Source organism: Vespa crabro, chromosome 4, assembly GCF_910589235.1.
Source record: "Vespa crabro chromosome 4, iyVesCrab1.2, whole genome shotgun sequence".
Classification (NCBI taxonomy): Eukaryota; Metazoa; Arthropoda; class Insecta; order Hymenoptera; family Vespidae; genus Vespa; species Vespa crabro.
Window position 1 is genome coordinate 7774032 of NC_060958.1, and position 22887 is coordinate 7796918.

At 36.2% G+C, this 22887-nt stretch overlaps 1 protein-coding gene across 6 annotated transcripts in view; it reads right to left on the bottom strand.

The window, feature by feature from the left end:
* LOC124423852 overlaps nt 1–22887 on the bottom strand; it is a 67587-nt gene that overhangs the window by 4295 nt on the left and 40405 nt on the right. For 4 of the 6 annotated variants that reach the window (XM_046962130.1, XM_046962128.1, XM_046962129.1 and 1 more), the window contains 5 exons: nt 15080–17154; nt 13462–14652; nt 12921–13344; nt 12420–12520; nt 70–11001 (listed from right to left, as the gene is read on the bottom strand). In XM_046962130.1, the coding sequence (XP_046818086.1) occupies nt 70–11001; nt 12420–12520; nt 12921–13344; nt 13462–14652; nt 15080–17154 (14723 nt within the window). The remainder of the gene's footprint in view (nt 1–69; nt 11002–12419; nt 12521–12920; nt 13345–13461; nt 14653–15079; nt 17155–22887) is intronic. The other 2 variants (XM_046962131.1, XM_046962132.1) reach the window with 2 other exon arrangements.

Genomic DNA, 22887 nt, shown 5'->3' on the forward strand with positions numbered 1-22887 from the left:
AATCTTTTTAAAATTTGATAAAAAGAAAACAGAAAACAAAAAAAAAGGAAAAGAAAAATATTTACTAACTTGATTAACCGATTCCAAAAGACTTCCAAGACTGTTCTGACTTTCGACGTCCCTCCATCTATCTTTATTGGTCCTATAAAGCTGTATCTGATCTTCCTTCTTATGATAAGAATCCGAATGATCCAGTTTGATCTTTTTCGCACCACGTAACTCGTTCTCCGTTGTAGCTTTCAATCTTGAACAACACTCAACGAAAAGTTCCTCGTCGAAGTTCAAAACCTTACCTTGTCGTGGCTTAGCCGATTCTATTTCCTGTGGTACGTCTAAAGCATTATCTTCGATGGCGTCCGTTGGTGCTATGGTGATAACTTCAGTTCGATCCCTGTGACTCGACGATGGCGATCTAATCAAGACTTTACCGTTAGAAAATACGCTAGGGCTTCTTTTCCTGGTCACATCCAAAGCGAGTTTTCTTTCTTCTTTTTCTATTACTTCTTCTTCTTCTTCTTCTTCTTCCTCTTCTTCCTCTTCCTCCCCCTCCTCTTCCTCTTCTTCTTCTTCTCCATCATTATCATCCTCGTTTTCGCTATTCGAACTACTCTCCAATGAAGTATCTGGTGTATCACGAGCAAACAAAGGTGACATCCTTCTTTGTTCGCAATTCAGTTCGGTGGTACTATGAACTTCAACGTCATCTACATCGCTATCGTCGTCGCAACTTATTTGTGAACCTCCATCGATACTAGTTAATCTGATTCTTGTATCCTGATTAATCTGTTTAGTCGACGAAACGATTTCATTTTTTCGTACATTTTTATCCTCATAATCCTCTTCCTCATCATCATCTTCCTCATCCTCGTCCTCTTCCTCTTTATTTTCTAGATTTTCTTTTTCCTCTCGTCCTCGAGTATCCATCGTCTTGAAACTTTCATTCTCTCCGAAATCGATCGTACAGATTTTGGATTCATTAATATCCTCGTTTCCCAATCTCTTTCCATTTTTCCGAATAATTGATTTATCCATCTCAGGATTCGTAACAACAGACTGTTTGATCAAACGATCAGCCTTCTTTCTTGAATTTTTCGTTGACCCATCATAATTGATAAACGTTCTATCGTAATCGTTAGAATTATAACCATTGTCTTTAACAACGGAATCGGATTTCGTTGATTTTCTTAACTCGTATGACGTCTCTTTATTCCTTTGTTTATGTATCTTTCGTGGAAGTATCTCGTCAAGGCCATTTGAAAATTCGAAAGACCAAGATATCTTCTCTTGTGCCCGTTTCTTACTCAATCTACATCTAGAGTTCGACTCTAACGTCGAAACCTCCTTTTCTACCGTGGATATTATCGAATTATGCGTAGAAATTTCTTCTTGGGCAATACGATGCTTAGTATTGTTTTTAGCTTTCGAATGTTTGTTATTACCTCGACGATAATGTTCCTGTTGCTCCGACGACGAAATCCTTTCCTGTTTGCTATCAGACGATGAATTTCTTCTTTTGACATCTTGTTTACCATTCGTCGTTCGTTTAACCGAACGATGCTTTCTATTATTATCGTAATCAATATTCTTCATTTCCAATGGTTCACGTGATATTTTCAACGGTACGACGTTACCGCCGACATTAGATCCCGCCGATTCAAAACCATTTCTAGATCCGTCCGAATCATTTTCCGACTTAGATACCCAATCGTTTAATACTTCTTTAACCTTGTCAGATTTTTCACCGCCAAAAACACGGCCAAAAACGCTTTTAACAATTTTATTCTTGTTTTGAGACTCATTAGGACCTTCGTACTCGCTGCCATCGCTGTCGCTCGATAATTCGGTGATTTTCGATCTGGAAATAGTTTTCTTTTTCTTCGTCATACGAGATTTTCTATGCGTCATTTTTTTAATTGACTTATTCGTTCTTCCTAATTTTTTCGTATTACCTCGTGGACTGTCGGTGATCGATGTACGATTGATCTCAGACTTTTTTTCTTCTACGCTTTTATTATTCGACGAAGTCGACGATATTATACGAGATTTTTTATTATCTTTATAATAATCATCCTCCTCGATGGGTGCTATTTCGTCGGCGCTAACATCAACTTCCGATGTCAACTTTTCATTCGATAATTTTTCTTTCACGGTAATATTGTACTTTTCCATAGTTAACTTCGTATTGTCATGTTCAATCTCTTTGACATTTCCTTCCTTATTAACGATATCGTTGTCGTCATCGTCGACGTCGTCGTCGTCGTCGTCATCGCCATCGACGACATTGTCATCGTTGTCGTTGTTGTCGTCACCATCATTTTCGGATTCGATCGATTTCGATATCACCATTTCATTGTTGGTCCCATTATTTTCCAACAATTCTGTTTTCTTCTTGATCATTAAATTCTCAGAGGTATATTCGTTTTTAATTTTCATTTCCTTTTTCCTTTTATTATTCATTTTTATTAAAAATTCAGAAAGTGGTTTATCGTTTAGACTCGACGACGACGATATCTCGTCGTTCTCCGCGATAACATCGAAATTTTTATTTATATAATTACAATTTTCTACGATCGACGTATTATCATTAGATTCGTTTTTATTGTTTATCGTTAATGGGGAAACTTTGGCAATTATTTCAACGATCGAATCATCTGTCCGAACGGTGGATAACAATTGATCATTTGTAAATGATTTAGATTCGTTCGTCGTAATAACGATAGGATCGATTATATTCGTTATATCTTTTGAATGATCTATACGTTCGGTCTCAACCTCAGCTACGGATAAATCATTTCGTTCTAATGTCTCGTTAAGATTATTCAACAATATTGATCTTTCATCGATCTCTTCGACGTCATCTCGTTGATAAGATTTCCTATTATAAGATTTCGACGATCTTCGAACGTTTCTTGGGATTAAATTCGTATCGGTATCAATTGAATCAATCGAATTCTCTTTATATTTAATTTTTTCCATCCTCGAAATCGTAACATTTTCTTTTTTCGTAAGATCGATTTCGATTAATTCTACGACATTATCTTTCTGAACCAACGATCCATATTCTTCGATACTTTGGAAATTTTCATTTAATATCTTTTCGGTTGAGCACAGATCATGAGATCGATTATCTTCGTTTTTATTTTTCGACGTAACAATATCTTTATAATTTGCATTCGATAATTCATAGATACGATGATCAATGTCATTATTTTTTTCGATTTCTTTAATTTCTATGGTATCCTTCGTGGTATCCTCTTTTATCCTTTTATCATAATCAATTTTATCGTTTATATTCGATGAAATGGAATATTGATTGGTCTTATCGACTTTAACACTGTCAACTTCGTTATCTAAATAAACATTGTAATTGTTAACAGTATTGTTAATTTCTTTAACATTAGAGATTGATTCACTTTTCAAACTTTCCTTGAACGTATTAGAATCTTTCGAATTATTAGAAAATTCAATAATCTTTGTCTCTACGTTATTAACGTTAATTTCTTGAAAATCCCTTTCGAAATCGCAATGAATTTTATCAGTTTTGTAGTTGGTGGTACTCGAGGATATGCAAATTTCATCACCAATCTCGTTAACCTTATTCTCATTATCTTTCATAGAATCAAGCTTTGATTGTAATTCTTTCTCAACGTTGGCCCAATTAAAGGACACGTTATTATCAATTTTTTCTTCTTTGTAATCAAGATCGATTTGTTGAAACGAGTTGACATTTTTTATTGTAGACATAATAGCCCGAGGAAAATCCTTTTTAAATAGATCGTCTTCTTTTAAATCGCAAATCATCATTCTCGATTCTTTCTCGTTCGATTTACCATTTAGATTTGATGATGTACGTGCTTCTTGTTCGATCTCAACAACCTTATCGAGATTATCTCTTTCGAAAGAATATTGATCATTTTCTTTAAGATCTACGGTTTCATTAATAACTTCAGAATTCCAGGAAGAAGATGTAGGAAGATTTCCTGTATCATTCGTTTCTTTTTTATTAATATCGGAATCTTCATTGACAGATTTGCGTTTAGTAGTCTCGTTAATAATTAATTCTGGCCCCGGTGTATCCAAGTCCAAATGTTCATCGGCCAAATTTCTCTTTTTCGTTTTGTCTCGTTTTTTCTCCAATTTTTTCTTCTTACCGTCATCCTCAATTTTTTTATTTAATTTTTTCAACGGAGTAGACGAGGATTCCGGTTGTATCGGGCTTACGTGATCGGTTAAAACGTACTCGTCATGGCTCATATTTTCCGTTATCTTACAAATTTCTTCATCCAAAAGTTCGTCCTCCAAGGCTTCTTGATTATTAACCGAATTATCAAAAGAACCAGTAGGTTCCATATTGTTTCGATAATCATTGAAGGTATCCTTTTTCTCGAAACCCGTAATATTTTCGTTTATTAAACGTAAATTATCATCGACCGATTCATTCGTGATTTCTTTTTCATCGTTCTCGTCGAGATTAATACGATTGACTTCGTTGTTCGTCGATGTATCCTTACATCTATCATCTTCTCCATCATTTTTAGAATCATTATCGTTTAATTTCTCTTTGTCAGATTTGGTTAATTGTATAAGATGGGATTGGGATTGATTGTGTTTTTTAAGTGAACTCTTTCTCGTGAAGCTCGTCGTACAAACGTCGCAGAAAAATCTCGCGGCTTCTTTCGTTAATTTCTTACGTTTTTCTACGATCAAAATTTCACCTGTTTTAGTATGAACTACGACGAAATTACCAGCCGTACGTTTCTTTGGTGTTTGAAGATCATCCGAGAGCTGACGACCGTCCAAACCAAATTCTGATTCGTTAATAGTTAAAGATTGTTCCGCCAATGAATCTTCTTTATCAGTTTCACTTTCGTTCTTCTCTTTTTCATCGGTCGTTACGATGTCCGTCGATTTGACGTTTTCTAACGACGATAAAGTAGATTTTTTTTCGTACTCTTGATTCCCATTGACACTTTCAACTATTCGATCGACGTAAGGTAGATCGTAAAATATCTCCTCGGAGCTCTCGCTATTTGAGAAATCTTCGCGGAATGAAATATTGTTTTTGGCTTGTCTCTTTGGGATTTGTCTTCTCTCGATGCCGCGCGAATTCGTCCTATTACCGTCTGGCAATTTGGAATAATCTGTAAGAGAACCATCGGTTTCTGGATCGTCATTAATATTATCCTTATGACTTTTTTTCTTTCTCGTGAAACGTTTTTTTCTTTGAAAAGAAACGGACTCGCTTGTACACGAAGATTCGGACAAATTTTCAACATTTTCTATATTATCGAGACACGATGATTCTTCCTCCTCCGAACGTTTACTACGTCTTGACGATCCTCCTCTTCCTCCTGCTCCTCCTGCTCCTCCTCCTTTCGTTGATTTACACGTCGTCGTAACCAACGATGGTGAATCGTTCTCGAGGAAATCCCTAGAATTAGATTTTTCGATTCCGTCGACATAATCACGATCGAATTTAACTTTAGTTTCGGCGTCGGACGATTGATTTTCCGGTAAGGATTCCTCTATTATCTCGTTAGTACGAGATAACTTTTTCGATTCTTTCGTTTCGACGTTAGTTTCAGAAGAATCCTGCTGACCTGACTCGATGGCAGCGGCAGCTGTGGTGGTGATAGTGGTGATGGTGGTGGTGGTGGTGGTGCAATCCGAATCAAGATGTTCGTCCGATTGTTCCTTGCTACGTTTCGACGTACGCTTCTTTGTATGCTGTAACACGTCGCTCACTTCGGGAACTTTGAAGGGTTCCGAAAGGGCGTTGGCATTAACTGGAAAATCAACGACCGACGACGACGACGACGATTCTTCGGTCGAACAACCACGGTCGGCAACCGACGATAACGTTAGTTCCGTCGATGATGGTGTGCAACTTTTCACGGAATGTTCATCGATCGTAGACTTGACATTTTTCAATTCCTCAAGGGACTTATTCTCGATCGTTTTCTGCCCTGGTAATTCTAAATGTTCGTCCGCTAATGATTTCTTTTTCCTTCCACGTTTTTTCGGAACTTTTGATGGTATCGAAACCGTAGAAGATATTCTTTCATTCGTATCGATGATATCATTTAACATTATCGACGACGAAATCTCTTTTTCTTGTTGTTCATGATTAATAATATTGCTCTCGTATAGTCTCGATATCTCTGGTATTCGCAATATCGTTGGATGTTGTTGTTGTTGTTGTTGTTGTTGTTGTTGTTGTTGTTGTTGTTGTTGTTGTTGTTGTTGTTGTTGTATCGATGTTAATTTTTCTACATCCTTCTTTACTTCAGATATTTCCGTTCTAACAAAGCATGTACCTTCAAAGACATTTGGAATCGACGAATCGCAAGATAAATTATTTTTAACCTCTTCAAATGTTTCCTCATCGGCGTTAACCGATAATACATCGATAACCGAGGACGACGATTTTAATCTCGAGGATTTTCTTCGAGATGTCGAAAGTAACGGGGTTTCGTCCTTTTGGGCTCTCGTCTCGCCCGAGGGCGTATCGGATCGATAAACGTTCTCATCAATGAAATCGGAAACGTCCTCCGAGTTTAATTTTCTTTTCGAAAAGCGCCTTCCCATTTGGGGAGGATTTAATTTGCCTTCGGGCTTTCGTTTGTTTTGCTTTCGCGAAAGCAACGCAACGTTTGTTTCTTCTTTATCAATTAAAACATCTTCGAATTTTCTTTCAATTTCTTTAATCGTTCCTTCATCCCGATTAGTTATCAATTTAGAATCGTCTATTGGTATTATTACTTCTAATTCCTTTAAATTAACTTCTTCAAATTCCTGATTGATATCCGTTTCTGATTTCTTCGTAGTTTCGATAACCGTATCGTTATCAAATTGAATCCCGTTAGAATCATTACCCGAGTTATCTCGTTGAAGTTCAAGATCATTCTCAATAGTTTTTCTCATATTATCTTGAAATTCTTTTACATCGCCGTTATCAATTAACCTTGTATCGCATTCGATCGTAGAAGACGAGGCTTCTAGATTTTCTATCACATCCTGACGTCCCTGCCGATCGTTTTCTGACAATTGTAATTTGTCAGTTTGCGAATCATCCATCGATAATACCTCGACAGGTATACTTTTCTGATCTTTCAATGAGTTAACGTCCAATGATCTTTTCTTAGATTTTCGTTTAGATTTCGAAGATACTTCGAGATTATTCGAATTTTGAAATATTTCATTTTTATCATCCATTTGTTTTAACTCGATCGATAAACAACACTTTGTCGCATTATTTTCAACTTCGTTTATATCGTTTATCGGAATATCGTTCATAAGATTTATAGAAATTTCTTCATGCATAATCGTATTGTCGGTTTTAATATCATTTAATTTATCAGACACTTCAGATTTATTTTCCGATATTACGTGATCCTTAATAACATTGTCGTCCGATCGTTCCTCATCCTGATATTGATTTCGTTCGATAACAGGCTTGTTAAGAACTTCGTTCTTCGAAAATATATCGTTCCTTTTTGTCGCTTCAATGGGTTCAGGATTCTTTTCTATTTTATTTTTTGTAACGACCGATGTACCTTCATAACGTTCGATAACACTCTCTTCAACGATTATCTTAGGCTCTAATAATTTTTCGCTCGTTGCCCCAATAATTTTATTTTCATGCGACGCGTCGGCGTTCTCCAATGTAGGCCCTACTTCGTCGAGTATGCTCGTTAATTCGTCAGCAGCTATGTCCAAAAGTGTACCGACTTCGCCTTCGAGTAATGCATCCTTTTGTTTTGCGATTTTCGAAACGATTTTTTCTAAAAAGGAACCCTTGTTCCTAGGTTTTCTTCTCGATAAATCTAAAATAATATCGTTCGTTGGCGAATGTACTTTGGGTGATTTTTCAATTGGTTTAAATTTACAATCATCGGGCTTTAATTGAATTTGTTTCTCGTCGTTTTCGCGTATTTCCTTATCTCCTTCTTTTTTTTCTTCTTCTTTTTGAGATCGATCGATTGTCAAAGAAGAAGACACCGTCGAAGAAGATACCGTCGAAGAAGATACCGTCGAAGAAGATACCGTCGAAGAAGATACCGTCGAAGAAGACACCGTCGAAGAAGACACCGTCGAAGAAGGCACCGTCGAAGAAGTCTCATTTTCTGCCATTTTCTCGGTATATCCGCTATTCACGACGCTACTACTACCAGCTGGCTGTGAGGCATTATTACTTTGAACAACTCCAACTGGATTAACGTTATCGACTGTCGTTTGAACTGTGAGAACGACACTTTGTTGAACTTCAACAGGTATGTTCATACCTTCTGTTAATATGCCAATAACGTTACTCAAAGATCTTTTCGATGTTCTTTCACGTTTAGTGCCCCAACACTTTTTTGGTCTTCCCACTCTTGGCTTGTGTGAATTAATTGTCGACGATTCTAAAGAATTTTCTTTACCGCTGTCGATTGAATTTGTCGTTTCCGATTGCAAATGGCTCACATTAAGATTCATCGGGTCAATATTAATATTTTCTAAAGATTTTTTTGAATCCTTCGACGAAGCAGTCTCAATATTTTCTTCTTCATTATTTTTTGCCATTTCTTTTGTATCTTTATCGAGGGACTCATTGGTAATATCAGAAGTTATTGGTAACGAAATGGTATTGGTGATAATGGTAGTAGTATCTTTGATGTCATCGTTTTGTTTATTGACGATTTGATGATCGACGATTTGATGATCGAAGTTAGATTTGATTCTCCCGCGTCGTTTACCCAACGATGTGTTCTTCTTTAAGATCACGTCGTTACTCTCATCGGCAATACTATCTTTGTTGTTAGATTCGGATACTTTTTGATCGTCTTTGAGATTTTTCCGATGATTCTCCGATCGTTCTTGATCGTCAGAATCTACGGAATTTTTCTTATCATTTTCTATTTCAGAATTGCACGATGGTGTCGTCGTTTCTGAACATGCAATGACATCTTTGGTTTTCTCGATTTCTTTCAAATTTTTATTATCATCAATATCTTTGATCGCGTCTGTTTTCTCCTCGTTCGTAGGAATAACATTCGTCGATTGTTTCTCTTCGTCCATAGATTTGGGTTTTTCGATAATAACTTTTTTTTCGCTATTTCTCGGCGACTTTCTTAAAAAATTATTTTTCTCCTTCTTCGATGTTTTAGACCATGTCTTCGGTACGTCTAACGTTGATTTTCGTGATATTTCCGTTGATAAGCGACTATTAGAATCCTGTTCCTTTGGAATCTTACTGATCTTGGGATTAACCTGAGAATCTGTCAGTCTCGAAGCCGATTGCCGAAGGCTACGTTTCGATGAGATGTCTAAGAGGGAGGTAAAATCAAGCCTAAAAAAATTATAAATATCCTCCCTGGCATTCGCGTGTAAACCTATCAATAGCTTTTTCACTTCGAACGGCATGTCCTTTGTATTAAGAGATTCCATGTCCTGCGAATAGATACCTCGGTCCTGTCGATTTCTTGAATAACTTCTCGTTTCGAAGTTTTTCGACAGATTTGGCTCATCCCTCGTCGTCGAATCGTTCTTCGTACCGTCCGCCGAAGTAGCACGGCACTTTGAACCCCTTGGGACTCTTCTTCCATCCTCCTTCCTTCCATTTTCTTCGACGTTGTTAACGCTTTTCGTAGGAGCACTTTTTCTAGTTCGTATTCTACCCTCTCTGACCACTAACTTGCTCGAACCACTTTGATTTTCCCGTGAACTCAAGGTACCCGACTCGTGTTCGACCTTACGATCGATTATCTTATTGTCACCGGTGATCTTTTTCTTTTTGTACTGTCTCTGTTCTTCCATCTTCGTCGAACATTTCTCAATCGTATCATTAATATTCCCAGAACCTTTGGATATCGTAGGACTATCCCTTTCATTTTCCATATTTTTAATCGAACCACGAAGAATCTTTTGATCGGGATTACTAACGGGTGATAATATAGGTAAATCATTTGTCGATTTTTCGACGTATTCCTCATTGGACGATATCTGTGGTACCGGTTCTAGAGTTGGCATTTTATCACTGTCTGACGATAATCTGGTCGTTCTTCTAGGTACCGATTGAACCTCATCGTTGTTCTTAATTTTCGTACAACCTTGTGCAAATGATTTCGACGATTTTGACGATTCTATAGGATCTTTACCTAATTGCCGTGCCATAGGTGACTTCGTAGTATCCCGTAATAGAATTTTCGATAACGATTGAACGTTCGTCAATTTGTTAGGATTTCTAGCGAATTTTCCATCCTGCGTTCGCAATTGTGATTTAGCTTTAATCGAAGCGTTCAAAGAAGTAACCGGATCAACCGGTCGTTTTCGTTTTGGGGTTATTTGAACGGACGGCGATGATTTGTTTTTACTCGTAGAAGGTAAAGTTCTACCAAGAACCAAGGTAGATCTATCGGTAGACTCATTTTCAACGTCCAAGATTTTACTCGTTGAAATCGTTTTTATATTCTTCGTACATTTCGCCTCGAACGTGCCCGAATCTTGCAGTCTAATCTGATAGTTGGACGACTTCAAGGTCGTCTTGTTTCTCGCTCTAACTCGTTCGCGTCTCATCGTACTACGATCGACGTTCTCTACGACTGCATTTTTCACCTTTATGTTCCTTTTCTTTCCAAGCACCCTGGGCCGTCCGACCTTCGGTTTATTATTCTCTCTAACAGCACCACCACCTTCCATCTCCTCTTTTTTATCCTTCGAGGTAGTTTCAATCTTCTCTTTGGTTGTCTCGCTCGTACTCCCTGTAACCTCCATCGTTCTATCCTTATCCTTCTTCTCCATTTCTTCGACTTTTCTTTCTTTATCATCATCATTATCATCCACGTTATAATCATTAACGACGCTCTCGATAACGGCCGATATGTTATCGCTTCTACAACGATTACGTTGAATCGATTTAGCGTTCTTCAATAATTTGTTCCTTAAAACGGCCTTATTTCGTGACATCCTCGAGGCTGAGGAACTATCGTTGCTCATATGTGGCCGCGATCTCGTTTGGACCTGTGCAAACAGTTGGGGTTCAACACTATAAACGCGCCTATCATCAATGATCATGGGGATACGATAAAGAATATTAGGACGTTTAGAAAGTATCACAATCGAATTATTGTCGCGAACAAATTTTTTTTTTATTTACATCGATGTATAATGAAAAAAAAAGAATACTCTTATCTCTTCTTATATCTTTTTCTTTTCTTTTTTGTTTTCTTTCTTTCTTTTCGTTTCATTAAAAATTACGACAATGCGATATAATCGATCGTATATTTTCGAAACGCCCTAAAACAAAGTAAAAACAAACGGAATAATCAAAATATTAATTCTTTACCTTTCTAACGTGTAATACGCATTGGATAAAAATTAATAAAACTTAATTATATAAATATTTCGATGACGTAGAAACGCGTCTATATCTGAACTGTGAAAAGACGATAATAGAAAATTATCGATGTAACTATAATAATAATAATAATAATAATAAAAAAAGAAAAAAAAAATTATGTATGAACAAAAGTAAATTTGTATAATAAAAAGGATAATAAAAATGTACTCAAACACCCAAAGGGCTATCGCGATCTTGCTGAACGAAGCATGAAAACTGTCTTGGCTGTAAGATTTACGTGATGGTAGGAACGCTCTCTCTCTCTCTTTCTTTCTCTCTTTCTCTCTCTTTCTGTTCTTCTTTCTCTCTCTTTCTATCTCTCTCCCTCATACATATTCACTATAGTATGTATATTGTATACACTTCTACGCGAGCAATTTCCGTAAAGCACACGCATACACGCGAAAGAGAAAGATAGAAAGAGAGAGAGAGAGAGAGAGAGCGAGAGCGAGAGAGAGAGAGAGAGAGAGAGATAGAGAGAGAGTGTTCGTGCAGCTTTCGCATGGACGAGTGTGTGCGAGCTAATCAATACTCCACTTATATCCGTGTCATCCACTCCAACCAGCCGTTATGCGTTTCATCGTCTTATCATTATCAACTCGGTTGACTTTTTCGTGTCGGGCCACGAAGCTTTTAGGGTCACATAACGTTTATAATCTTTAACAGCAAGACTTTTCACGCAGTCGATTATAGAAATGAATCTTTTAGGATATAAAAGCAAAACCACCAATGTATTATTATATTTGGCTTAATAATTAATCACTTTTCAAAAGATATTATCCGTTCTATATGTATAATCTTTAATTATTCCAATATTTTTCTAAGTTGGTCCTAAGATTTAAAAAAAAAAAAAAAAAAAAAAAGTATTACGCGCTATTAATAACGTATGATTGAAGTAAAATTATTTTCTTTCTATTATTTTATGGATACCGATTAAAGGAAAAAAAAAAAAAAAGAAAAAAGAAAAAAGAAAGAGAAAAAAAAGGGAAAAAAAGGAAAAAATTTTTCTTTCCTCAATTCTAACTCGATTATAACTTACCGTACGTAGTCTGCCTTGTGTTCTCAACGTGCTGTCCTGTAAAACTTTTCTGGTAGCCCTCTTGGGCGGCAGATTGGCCAACATTTTCTGAATGCTCTCACCTGAGGACAATATATAATCGTAACGTTCTCAAGAGATCGTTTTATTGAAAATCGTTTCGAGGTACTTTTAGAATGATTCTCGAACGACGTTTCAATTCGGAATAATTGTTTTATTGTTACTCAACTTTTTTTTCAGGGGCGGGGGGTGGGGGTGGGGTGGGGGGAATAGGGAGGTTGAATCGAACCACTGAGATGTTTCTTTTTCTTTTTTTTTCTCTCTATTTCTTTTTTTTTTTTTTTTGTTTTTTTTTTTTTTTGTTTAAGTTGCGAAGAAAAATTTGGATTAGAACGAGACGAAGTAGAGAAAAAAAAAATTATGTTAATATATTGCAAAACAGAATGGTTAAGACGGTGTCTAACTTAAAGAAGATTATCGATTTTTGTTCTTTTGTTTTCTTACGGTCGCTAGGTCGAACCCTAGGCCCAGCCGGTTGTTTCTCCCTTGGGACGTTCGTACGTGGTGTCTGAGAATTTTGAATATTTCTTTTCATTCCACGCTGACGTCGTCTTCTGCTACGACTTCCGAATGGACGCCACTTGCACTTCTTTTTCCCGTTACCAAAGAGACCCAAAAGCCAAGCCTGATCGCCGCCGCATTCTAGCATATGTCTGTGCAATTCCGCAAGGGTACTACAGTTTTTCGAACACTTAGTGCAAATTTTCTCCGGCGCTATCGCGTTCTTAGCCTTAATCGTGGGCATACTACGTCCTGGTAAAAAGAGATGTTTGTAAAGTTCACGCTGATCGCCAGAAAATTCATAATGTGAACACCAAACATTTGGATGCATTGAAGATTTGTGATCTTCCATTTCCTTTAACGTCACCTAGAAACAAAATTGTATTTTTGAAATGTTTGTGATCCGATGAGATTGAAATCTGATATAAAAAAAATATGATAAAGGAAATAAAAAAAAAAAAAAAAAAAAGAGAGAGAGACTCACGTGTCTCGCAGCACAGGCACCGCAGATATAAATCCTCGGTCTGGACCATTCGCCAGTGAGTTCGGCATAAATGACTTTCTGCATTTTCGGATTAACATGGCCCATTGCATCGTCCCACTTCTGTAGTCTCATGAAATTGCCGAACTCGAGACTAAACTCCGTAGAACCGGAGGATTGATCCACGGGCTGATCCATCCGAATAATTTCTTTATCTTGACGATCGATCAAACCGATAGCTTTAAGACACGATGACTGATCAAGGCCATTATCATCTCGTAAAGACGCACAAGTATGATCGATTATCGACTCTTCGGTGTCTTTACTTTTTTCTTTACTTGTTTGTTCATTCGCAAGACTAGTTTGAACGATATCGTTATTCGTTATCGAGTTAACGAGGGATGGTATTTGATGTAACCTGTTCAATATTATACGTTCCTTCAACATTTGTTGCTTCTTTCTCAATGATAATTGCGTTGATATATCAAATTTACTAAGATCCTTAATCGAACAGGTCCATTGTTCTTTGCCGTCGTATTTCCTTGGAAAGTTATATTTCTCGAAGGACACCCTTCGCGGATGAGACCTACTACTTTTTCCAGGTTTTTGAGCGTACTCACTCGAATTTTCGTATTCCTCAACGGCATAATCTTTATTATAGACCGGCGTGGCTGCGGTTAACGATATATCGATCGGAAATTGGATTTGATTCGCGTTGTTGTGCTCGTAGAAGGATTGTTGCGGTTTTGATTCCGTCGGTGATGATGCCACCATAGTAGTAGTAGTAGTGGTCGTCATTGTCGTCGTCGTCGTCATCGTCGTCGTTATCATCGTTGTTGTCATTGTCGTCATTGTCGTCACCATTGTCGTCGTAGTTGTCGTCGTCGTCATAGACGAACTATTCGACGACGATGTGCTTGTTTGCAATTTTCCATCTAGATGATGAAGTAAATTCTCTCGAATGTTGCAACTCACGCTGCTGTAGAAGGAACTATCGAACTCCGGGCTACCGGGATTGCTGAAAACGTCCTTCGTAGTCGTCGGTACGACGTGCTTCAGCAAGCTAGTCTCCGATCGATATTCCGTTTCCGCGTCACACGGTCTTCTCTCTTTCGAGGGCGGAACGTCCGATTTTTCGTTGGAACTTTGGCAAACGACCTCCTTACACGGCGGGGTCGGTTCCTTCATTTTTTCCTAAAAAGAAAATCGATTTTGCATATTGAAATGCAAAGTTCATTTCGGATGAACTAGATAACGATATTGGTATACGGATATCGTACTTAATCATTGAGAAAGAAATTAATTTTCTTTCTTTTTTTTTTCTTTTTTCCTTTTTTTGATATTCTTTGTTTTACGAGTTTTCGTAACAATAGTAATCAAAATGAGTAATAGTTTTAAATATCAACAATTTAATGTCTTTAATTAGTTTTAAATATAATCAATCGATTTTATGTCTCTGAATTATTTCATTATTGTAACGATTATTATGATTAAATTAATTCGATAGATAATAAGATTTTCTTTGGTTTCTTTTTTAAATTTACATAAAAATTCAATGAAAAAAAGATATATATATATATATACATGTAAAAAAAAAAAGAAACAATAAAATATGATTTACCTGAACTTGTGACGTTGTCCTTTCTCGAACGGAGGAAGCATGCGTTTCGGTTATGTGAACAAGCAATGCTTCCCTCGTTAAATACCTCGTCGAGCATTGAACGCAAGCGTGATATTTGTCGGAATGATTACCGGCCATATGATGAAAAAGGCCCTCCAAACTGTCCAAGCACTTGTCAGAACAATACTGACAATTTTGCGATGGCCTTCGAGAATTTCTTTCGGAACGACGACCACCGCCCAACTGATGAACCCTCTCGGTATGTCTCTGTCGTAAGGATATGGACAAGAACTTTCTGTCGCAATAAAGACAGAGGTGTCTCACCGTTGGCGAAGGTGGTTTCGATATTGATGGTTTAGCGACGATTTGATGTGACGACAACGAAGATGTCGAAGAGGAGGAAGGAGGAGAGGATGAGGTGGAGGACGAGGATAAGGATAAGGAAGTTAAGGAAGAAGTAGAAGTAGTAGAAGAAGAAGAAGAAGAAGAAAAAGGAGACTGCTGTGGAACCGTCAAAGTTTCAACAGCAACGGCAGCAGCAGCAGCAGCAGCAGCAGCAGCAGCAGCAGTAGCAGCAGTAGCAGCAGCAGCAGCAGCAGCAGCAGCGGCGGCGGCGGTAGCAGGTTGACAATTCTGCAAAACGGAAGCGATCCTTTCGAGAGGTAAACTGCAATGAAAACTCGTAGTTGAAAGTTCCTCAGCTACCTGAGAATCTCTTGGCTCGTCGAAGGTACCGACGAAAGTGCGAGCGACGTTGGCAATTTCCGTTGAATTAATCTTATCGACGCAATGATCGATACCGTTCAATAAATCGTTCAACAGCTCACGACAGGTATCACGTAGTTCGAGATTTTCCATAATTTCATCTACGCTGGTTGTATTTCTTCCTTCGACAATTTGATGATCCAACCTTTCCATAATGATCATACCAAGAGAACGAGTCTCCCTTTTATCATCCTCCGATTCAAATGATTCTTCCCGCAAATGACGATTATCATTTTCCAAATCTTTCGTGGAAGAACTATTCTCGTAAAATTCGTTCTTTTCATGATCGAAGGAGGACAAGTTAAGACGAGATGACATAGAATGTCCCAATTCTATGATGTTTTTAGCCGCCGATTCGATAGCAGTCTCCGTTGGACTACTATCCGTCCAATCCATATCGGTGCTTCCGTATTCACAACGAACGTTATCAACCTTAAGATCGCTCTTCATTTTTTCGGTATGTCCCGAAGGTAAAACCGCAGCCTCGGTTCTACTTTCATTCGGTTTCGAGGGCTCAAATTTCGGTCCCTTCGAATCCTCGTATTCCTCTTCTTCTTCGTCCTTGGCCACTCCTCCCCCTCCTATTCCTATTCCTCCTCCACCTCCTCCTCCACCACTACTGACAGCTGGCTTCTCCGTGTCTTTATTCTCGACCGTACGGTCGTCATCCTCCTCTTCCCCTTCCGCACCTTCTTCCTCTTCGTCCTTTATCACACCATTCAGCACGGTCATCACGTATTTCTCTAAAGTCTCGAGATTCCTCTCTACGCTATTTCTACCATCCTCTTCCTTTCGAATCGGTGAATCACTACAAGCACTACCAACACCACCAATACCAACACCAACAACACCAACACCACCACCAACACAACCTCCAACGACACTAATACCACCGACACTACCACTCCTACTATCGGGCACTTTCTTTCTCAAATTGTTTATCACATTGCTAAGCCTACTCCTTTTGTCTTGTGCCGTTTGTGCTGATCTGTAAACGTGAGCATGCTTCTCTTGAAGAACTTGCTGTTGCTGTTGTCTCTCGTTTCCACTAGCACTAGCCGGATGGCTTACGCCAAGATCCTCGAGGTTGTGCATCGAGGCCACCATCTTGCCGCTAGTCTCGTACTTCGTCCTTGTCGTTGTTGTTGTTGTAGTTGTTGTTTTTGTTGTTGTCGTTGTCGTCACCGTTGTTCTCGTAGTTCGTGCCTGATTTGCACCGCTCTGATTTGCTGCCAGGAAACGCTTCGACGAGTCGAAGATCACTCCTCCGCTCGATGCCTCGCTACCAGCACTGTCTGCCGATGCTGCTTCTGCGAACGAAAAGATTTTCTTTTTCTCTTGCTCTCTCTCTCTCTCACACACACACGCATACACACTCTCTCTCTCACTCTCTTTCTTTATCTCTTTCTCAAGGGAACGTTTAAACGAATCGATTACGAGAGGAAGTTTAAGTTGGTAGTCATTGAGAAATAAAAGACACTCGTGCTTTGACACGCCTCTCGTTTAACGGGTCGTCGGCATTTTTTTTTACTAATTAACCCTCTCATAACGGGCATGTAACTTATTCATGTTACACGCTCTTACCATTTTATTTTATTTTATTTTAATTTTAATTTTAATTTTATTTTTAATTTTTTATTCCTTCTCTGTATATCATAAAACTTGATGTTTCACATTGTTTTATGTTAAACGTGAATGTTTCACGTTAAATACTATTGATAATAATAAAAAATTCTGATAATAGAAGAATTAACGATGATATCGTTAAAATATACGTAAGTAAGTGAAAACACATCTTATTTATTTTGAAAATATGTCGAGTTCACTTTCTTCTTTGTCATTTTTTTCTTCGAATAATTTATACATACATACATACATACATATATATATATATATATATATATATATATATATATATATATATTGGGATTATGGGACGATCAGTCAATACTTCACCCTCTTAACCCCCTCCCATCTCCGTCTTTTCGTCAATCTTCCAATACAACAATATTATAGAATATATCAAATGGGTTCGTCGTATGATCGTACGATAGGAAGTGCAGCGAATGGAAAAATTATAAACGTTTTGCTCTCTTTCACGATCATTTATTACGACGATGATAGCGTCGGTGAAAGGTGAAATCCAAGAGGTAAAAAGCGGGAAAAGATTACGTGTGTCGTGTCGACTAGAAACATCCTATCTTTCTTTCTTTCTTTCTTTCTTTCTTTCTTTCTTTCTTTCTTTCTTCCTTTCTTTCTTTCTTTCGTCCTTTATTTTTCCTCTTTTTTCTCTTTTTTTTCCCTTCTGTTTCCAGCCGAATGAGAAACGGAAATAAAATGCAAGGGACAAAGGCCGGGGATTACATAAGCCTAGTGGTGATCAATAAATTCGTACGGATGACTAGCTAGAGTTTCTCTCTGCAGAAATTTCTCTCTCTCTCTCTCTCTCTCTCTCTCTCTCTCTCTCTCTCTTTCTCTCTCTCTCTCTCTCTCTTTTTATCTATACATTTATCTATCTATCTATCTACCTATCTCTAGCTCCAAGTTTGACTTTTTTCTTTAAACCTTTTAAACGTCGATTCATTTTACATCAGAAAGTAAACGTTTTCATTTCTATAATCTATTTATATATATGTATGTATGTACGTATATATACGTATATATATGCGTATATACATATGTATATGTATAAATGAATACGTTCATATATAACGTTTCATTAATTAAGAACGATGCGAATACGTAACAAGATTAAAGCCACTTCCACTGTTAACTAATAACGTTATCGATAGCTTCGTGAAATATCGTATCACGAATGAACCAAGCTAACGTGAAATCTAAACAAGCTAAATAATTACTCCATACGATTTATTCAATTTGTTTCTTTCCTGTTTCTCTTTTTGTTCATTCTTAAGATAATTCTCTCTCACTCTCTTTCTCTCTCTCATACAATATCGGACAAAAGATTGTCTTTTGATTAATGTTTATTTTTTATTTATCTTTCTTTTTTTCTTTCTCTCTTTTATATTTTTTTTGTTTTTTCTTACTTTTTTCGAATGTCGAATAGCATAGTTTATCCGTTCGTAGTCGATCATAAACGAAAGAAAGCAAGTTATGTGGGGGTTCCTTCTATAGAGCGGAAGTTTCATTAAAGACCCAACATTGCTCTCCACGTATTCGCCATTTGGCCGGGACATCGACAGAGAAAGAGAGAAAGAGATAGAGTAGATACGACGACATGCATAAAGTCACGTTATTGCTTTATATGCGTGTTAATTCGTCGAGTACGAGATCGAAAATGTCTTCGTTGAAAAAAAAAATTTAATAGTAAAAATGAAGTAAAAGTGTCGTCTTTATGATAAAATTGACAATCAATGTCTGATTGTTAAGTTAATAAACAAAAAAAGAAAAAGAAAATGAAAAAAAAGAAAAAAGAAAAAGAAATATTTTTTGGAATATATTTAATCTTTTAGATATATATATATATATATATATATATATATATATATGTTATATATTTATTTCTTTTGTTTCTATTTCTTTTCTTTTATTATTATATTTTTATTTTTTATATATTATATTTTTAATATAATCATAAGAACATATATATTTGTTCATATAATTAGAAAAAATATCATTAACAAATAATATTTTAACAAAGTTAGATAGAAATTTCGTTTCATTTTTCAAATTTATTTTATCATTGTAATATTATGCCGAAATGAAAGTCAATTTCAAAATGTTATTTTCATTTAATCAAAATGAATTTCTAATATCGAAAAATATATTTTAATTATTTTCGAATCGAACCAAACAAATTCCGAATACCGAAAGATTTGTTCTTTTTCAAACTCGTTTAATTCGATATTACCAAGAAAGATAAACTCCAAAGCGGGTAGGAAGGGAGGGAGGGAGGGAGGGAGATAGGCAGAGAAGTAGTTTTAAATCGGTCTCGGTGAAGAGAAACGTGACATGAGAAGGAGGAAGGAAGGAACGAACGATAGAAACAACTCGGTTAAAGATTTCTTTCGAACGAACAACAAAACGCAAGGCACGACGAAAACGACAACGACAACGACAACGACAACGACAACGACAACGACAACGACAACGACTACGGCGACGGCAACGACGACGACGATGACGACAACGACGATGACGACGAGGGCAGCCGCCGATCGCAGGTCGATCGACGCGCGTTTATTTTCACGATTCCATTGCAGCATCTATTGGCGGTGTTCCAAGCGAAATGTCAGGATGCGGAACTCAGGAACGTTGGAAAATTGCAGTTACGTATATATTTATATATACACGCACACATATATATATAACTATATATAATATTTGTATTATATACAATATATTATATATTGTATCTATAATATTATATATATACAAATACTATAATTTATATATATATATATATATATATATATAAAAGAAAAAAAATTATTCATTTATACATTTTATCTCATAAACAAAGAGATTTAATTATTATTATTTAATTAATCAGCGAGTAATGATTACTTAACATCTGCAATATAATTTATCTTTACTCTTTTGGAGATCATATTATCAATATCGATTTAGAGTATATTAAAGAAATTTACAAATAATAATGATAACATCAACACCCACATCGATAATAATAATAATAATAATAATAATAATTATAATAATTATAATAATAATAATATCGACAACAGCGATAATATTACGTGGAAAAAGCGTTTCGATAAATTGTTATGACACGATCAAGAATATTTTTTCACCATTGGAAAAATTTTCTTCCCGCCGCAAGGGAATCGTAACACGATGATGGAAGGGTAAAAAAGAGTAAGCGAGGGATAGAAAAATAGTAGAGGACGGGAGAACGGTGGTGGGATGGGGATGAATATGGGGATGCGGATGAAGAGGGGGGTGAGGTGATGGAGAAGAGAAAGGGGATGACAATTTAAATGCATTTTGCCTTTCCTGCACGAGCGAGCTCAAACGAGGGACGAGATATACGCGCCATCGTCGATCGTCGACGCGTCCTAGAAAAACAGCTCGTAAAATAGCGCGGCAATTATTCTCTCGTATGCCGTCGCCGTCGGTGCTGCATCGCGAATGACGCCGTCAAATATATATATATGTACGTATGTGTATATATTCATATATATATATATATATATATATATATATATATATATATATATATATATATGAAATACCTACTTACATATATATCGACTAAACCAAAAACGTAAATGAAATCGAACGTGAACGGGTTCTACATCAATGTTTGTTATAGGATCTAACGAACGATTTCATTTTCGGATTAATTATATCGTCGACAATAACAAATATCCCAATTACTGACTGTCCCCGGGAAGATATCAGGTAGAGTTAGAAAAATGTCAAGATAAATTTATTTTATTTTAATCGTTTAATCAACGCTTTTAACACACACACACACTCACATATATATATATATATATATATATATATATAATTAACGTGAATCCAATGTAAAATATTTCCCGATCATTTTCTTCTGTCATTATCGTAATATACTTTTTCAACCCCAATAATAATAATAATAATAATAATAATAATAATAATAAGAAGAAGAAGAATAATAGTAATAATAATAATAATAATAATAGTAATAATAATAATAATAACAATAATGATGATCATAACGATAATAATAATAATAATAATAATAATAATAATGATGATGGTGATAATGATCGATATGATAATGCATCCGTTGGCAAGGAAGAGTTTATCGATCGATCTTCGTACGCAAATAAAATTTGCATACAAACAGTGTTAAACATTGTAACGCAGAGCCGTCGTAGTCGTAGTTTAATTCATTGTTAATTTACATATCGCGACGCAACGCTTTGATATCCCGTTAAAAGCGTTGTTTTAGAGGAGCGATTCAAAATTTCGCGCCAATCGCGTTTTACCCCGGCGCCATATTTAACGAGCGGGCTTTATGAAACACGTACCCCCGTGATACAATACATTTCCTATGCGTTATATATATATATATATATATATATATATATATATATATATGTATGTATGTGTAAATATTACGTGTGTAATGTAACGTATACTTACGAGCTTGTATCACTATATATGTATGCATATACATATATAAATTAAATGGATTCGTGGAAACGAATGAGTCGCGACGATTAAGCTAGCACATTAATCGATACGACTACGTGAAGTTGTTGGATTTAATACATGAATAAATAAGGAGAGAGGAAAAAAAAATGTAAAGAAAAGAAGAAAAAAAAAAAAAAAAAAAAAAACAAATTTTCTTTTGTAATAAATTACGAAAGTAATATTAACATTCGTAATGCATACAATAGAAAGTATATATTCACTCTAACACGTTCGTGTTTAGACGATAAATTATTTATAAATATAATCGTGTTAAAATTATTATTGTTAATCAGCATAAAAAATGTTTCATCAACGAATTCATTTATCACTCTCTTTCCCTTTCTCTCTCTCTCTCTCTTTCTCTATCTATCTCTCTCCCTCTTTCTTTATCTCTCGCAAAGGTGAAAGGAATCGTTGAAGCGAATGAATGTCGATCGATCTTAGCATTCTCGCTGAATTATTCATCAATTTGAGAAATTATCATCTTCGAAAGTACAAGCGTAATAATAGATATCTCATTAACAAACGATATAATCAAGTGTTTATTAATTTATTCAGTTTGTACCGTCGTTAGTAAACCAAAAGGGATAATGTTTATCTGTCGTATATTCAAAGAAAATCCATCGAATTCGATTATAATAAATTCATTAATAAATTTCACATCGACATATACATAAATTTCATATCCTTCATTAACATCGTCTTTCATTAAACAGATTGCAAAAATGATAACAATGATTTTCTCTGTTTTATTAATGATTAAAAAAAAAAGAAAAGAAAAGAAAAAAAAAGAAAAGAAAGAAAAAAAATTGCTTTGATTTCGCTCGGAATGAAGAACACGAACAAGCAAGAATAAGAGAAAGAAAAGAAAAGAAAAG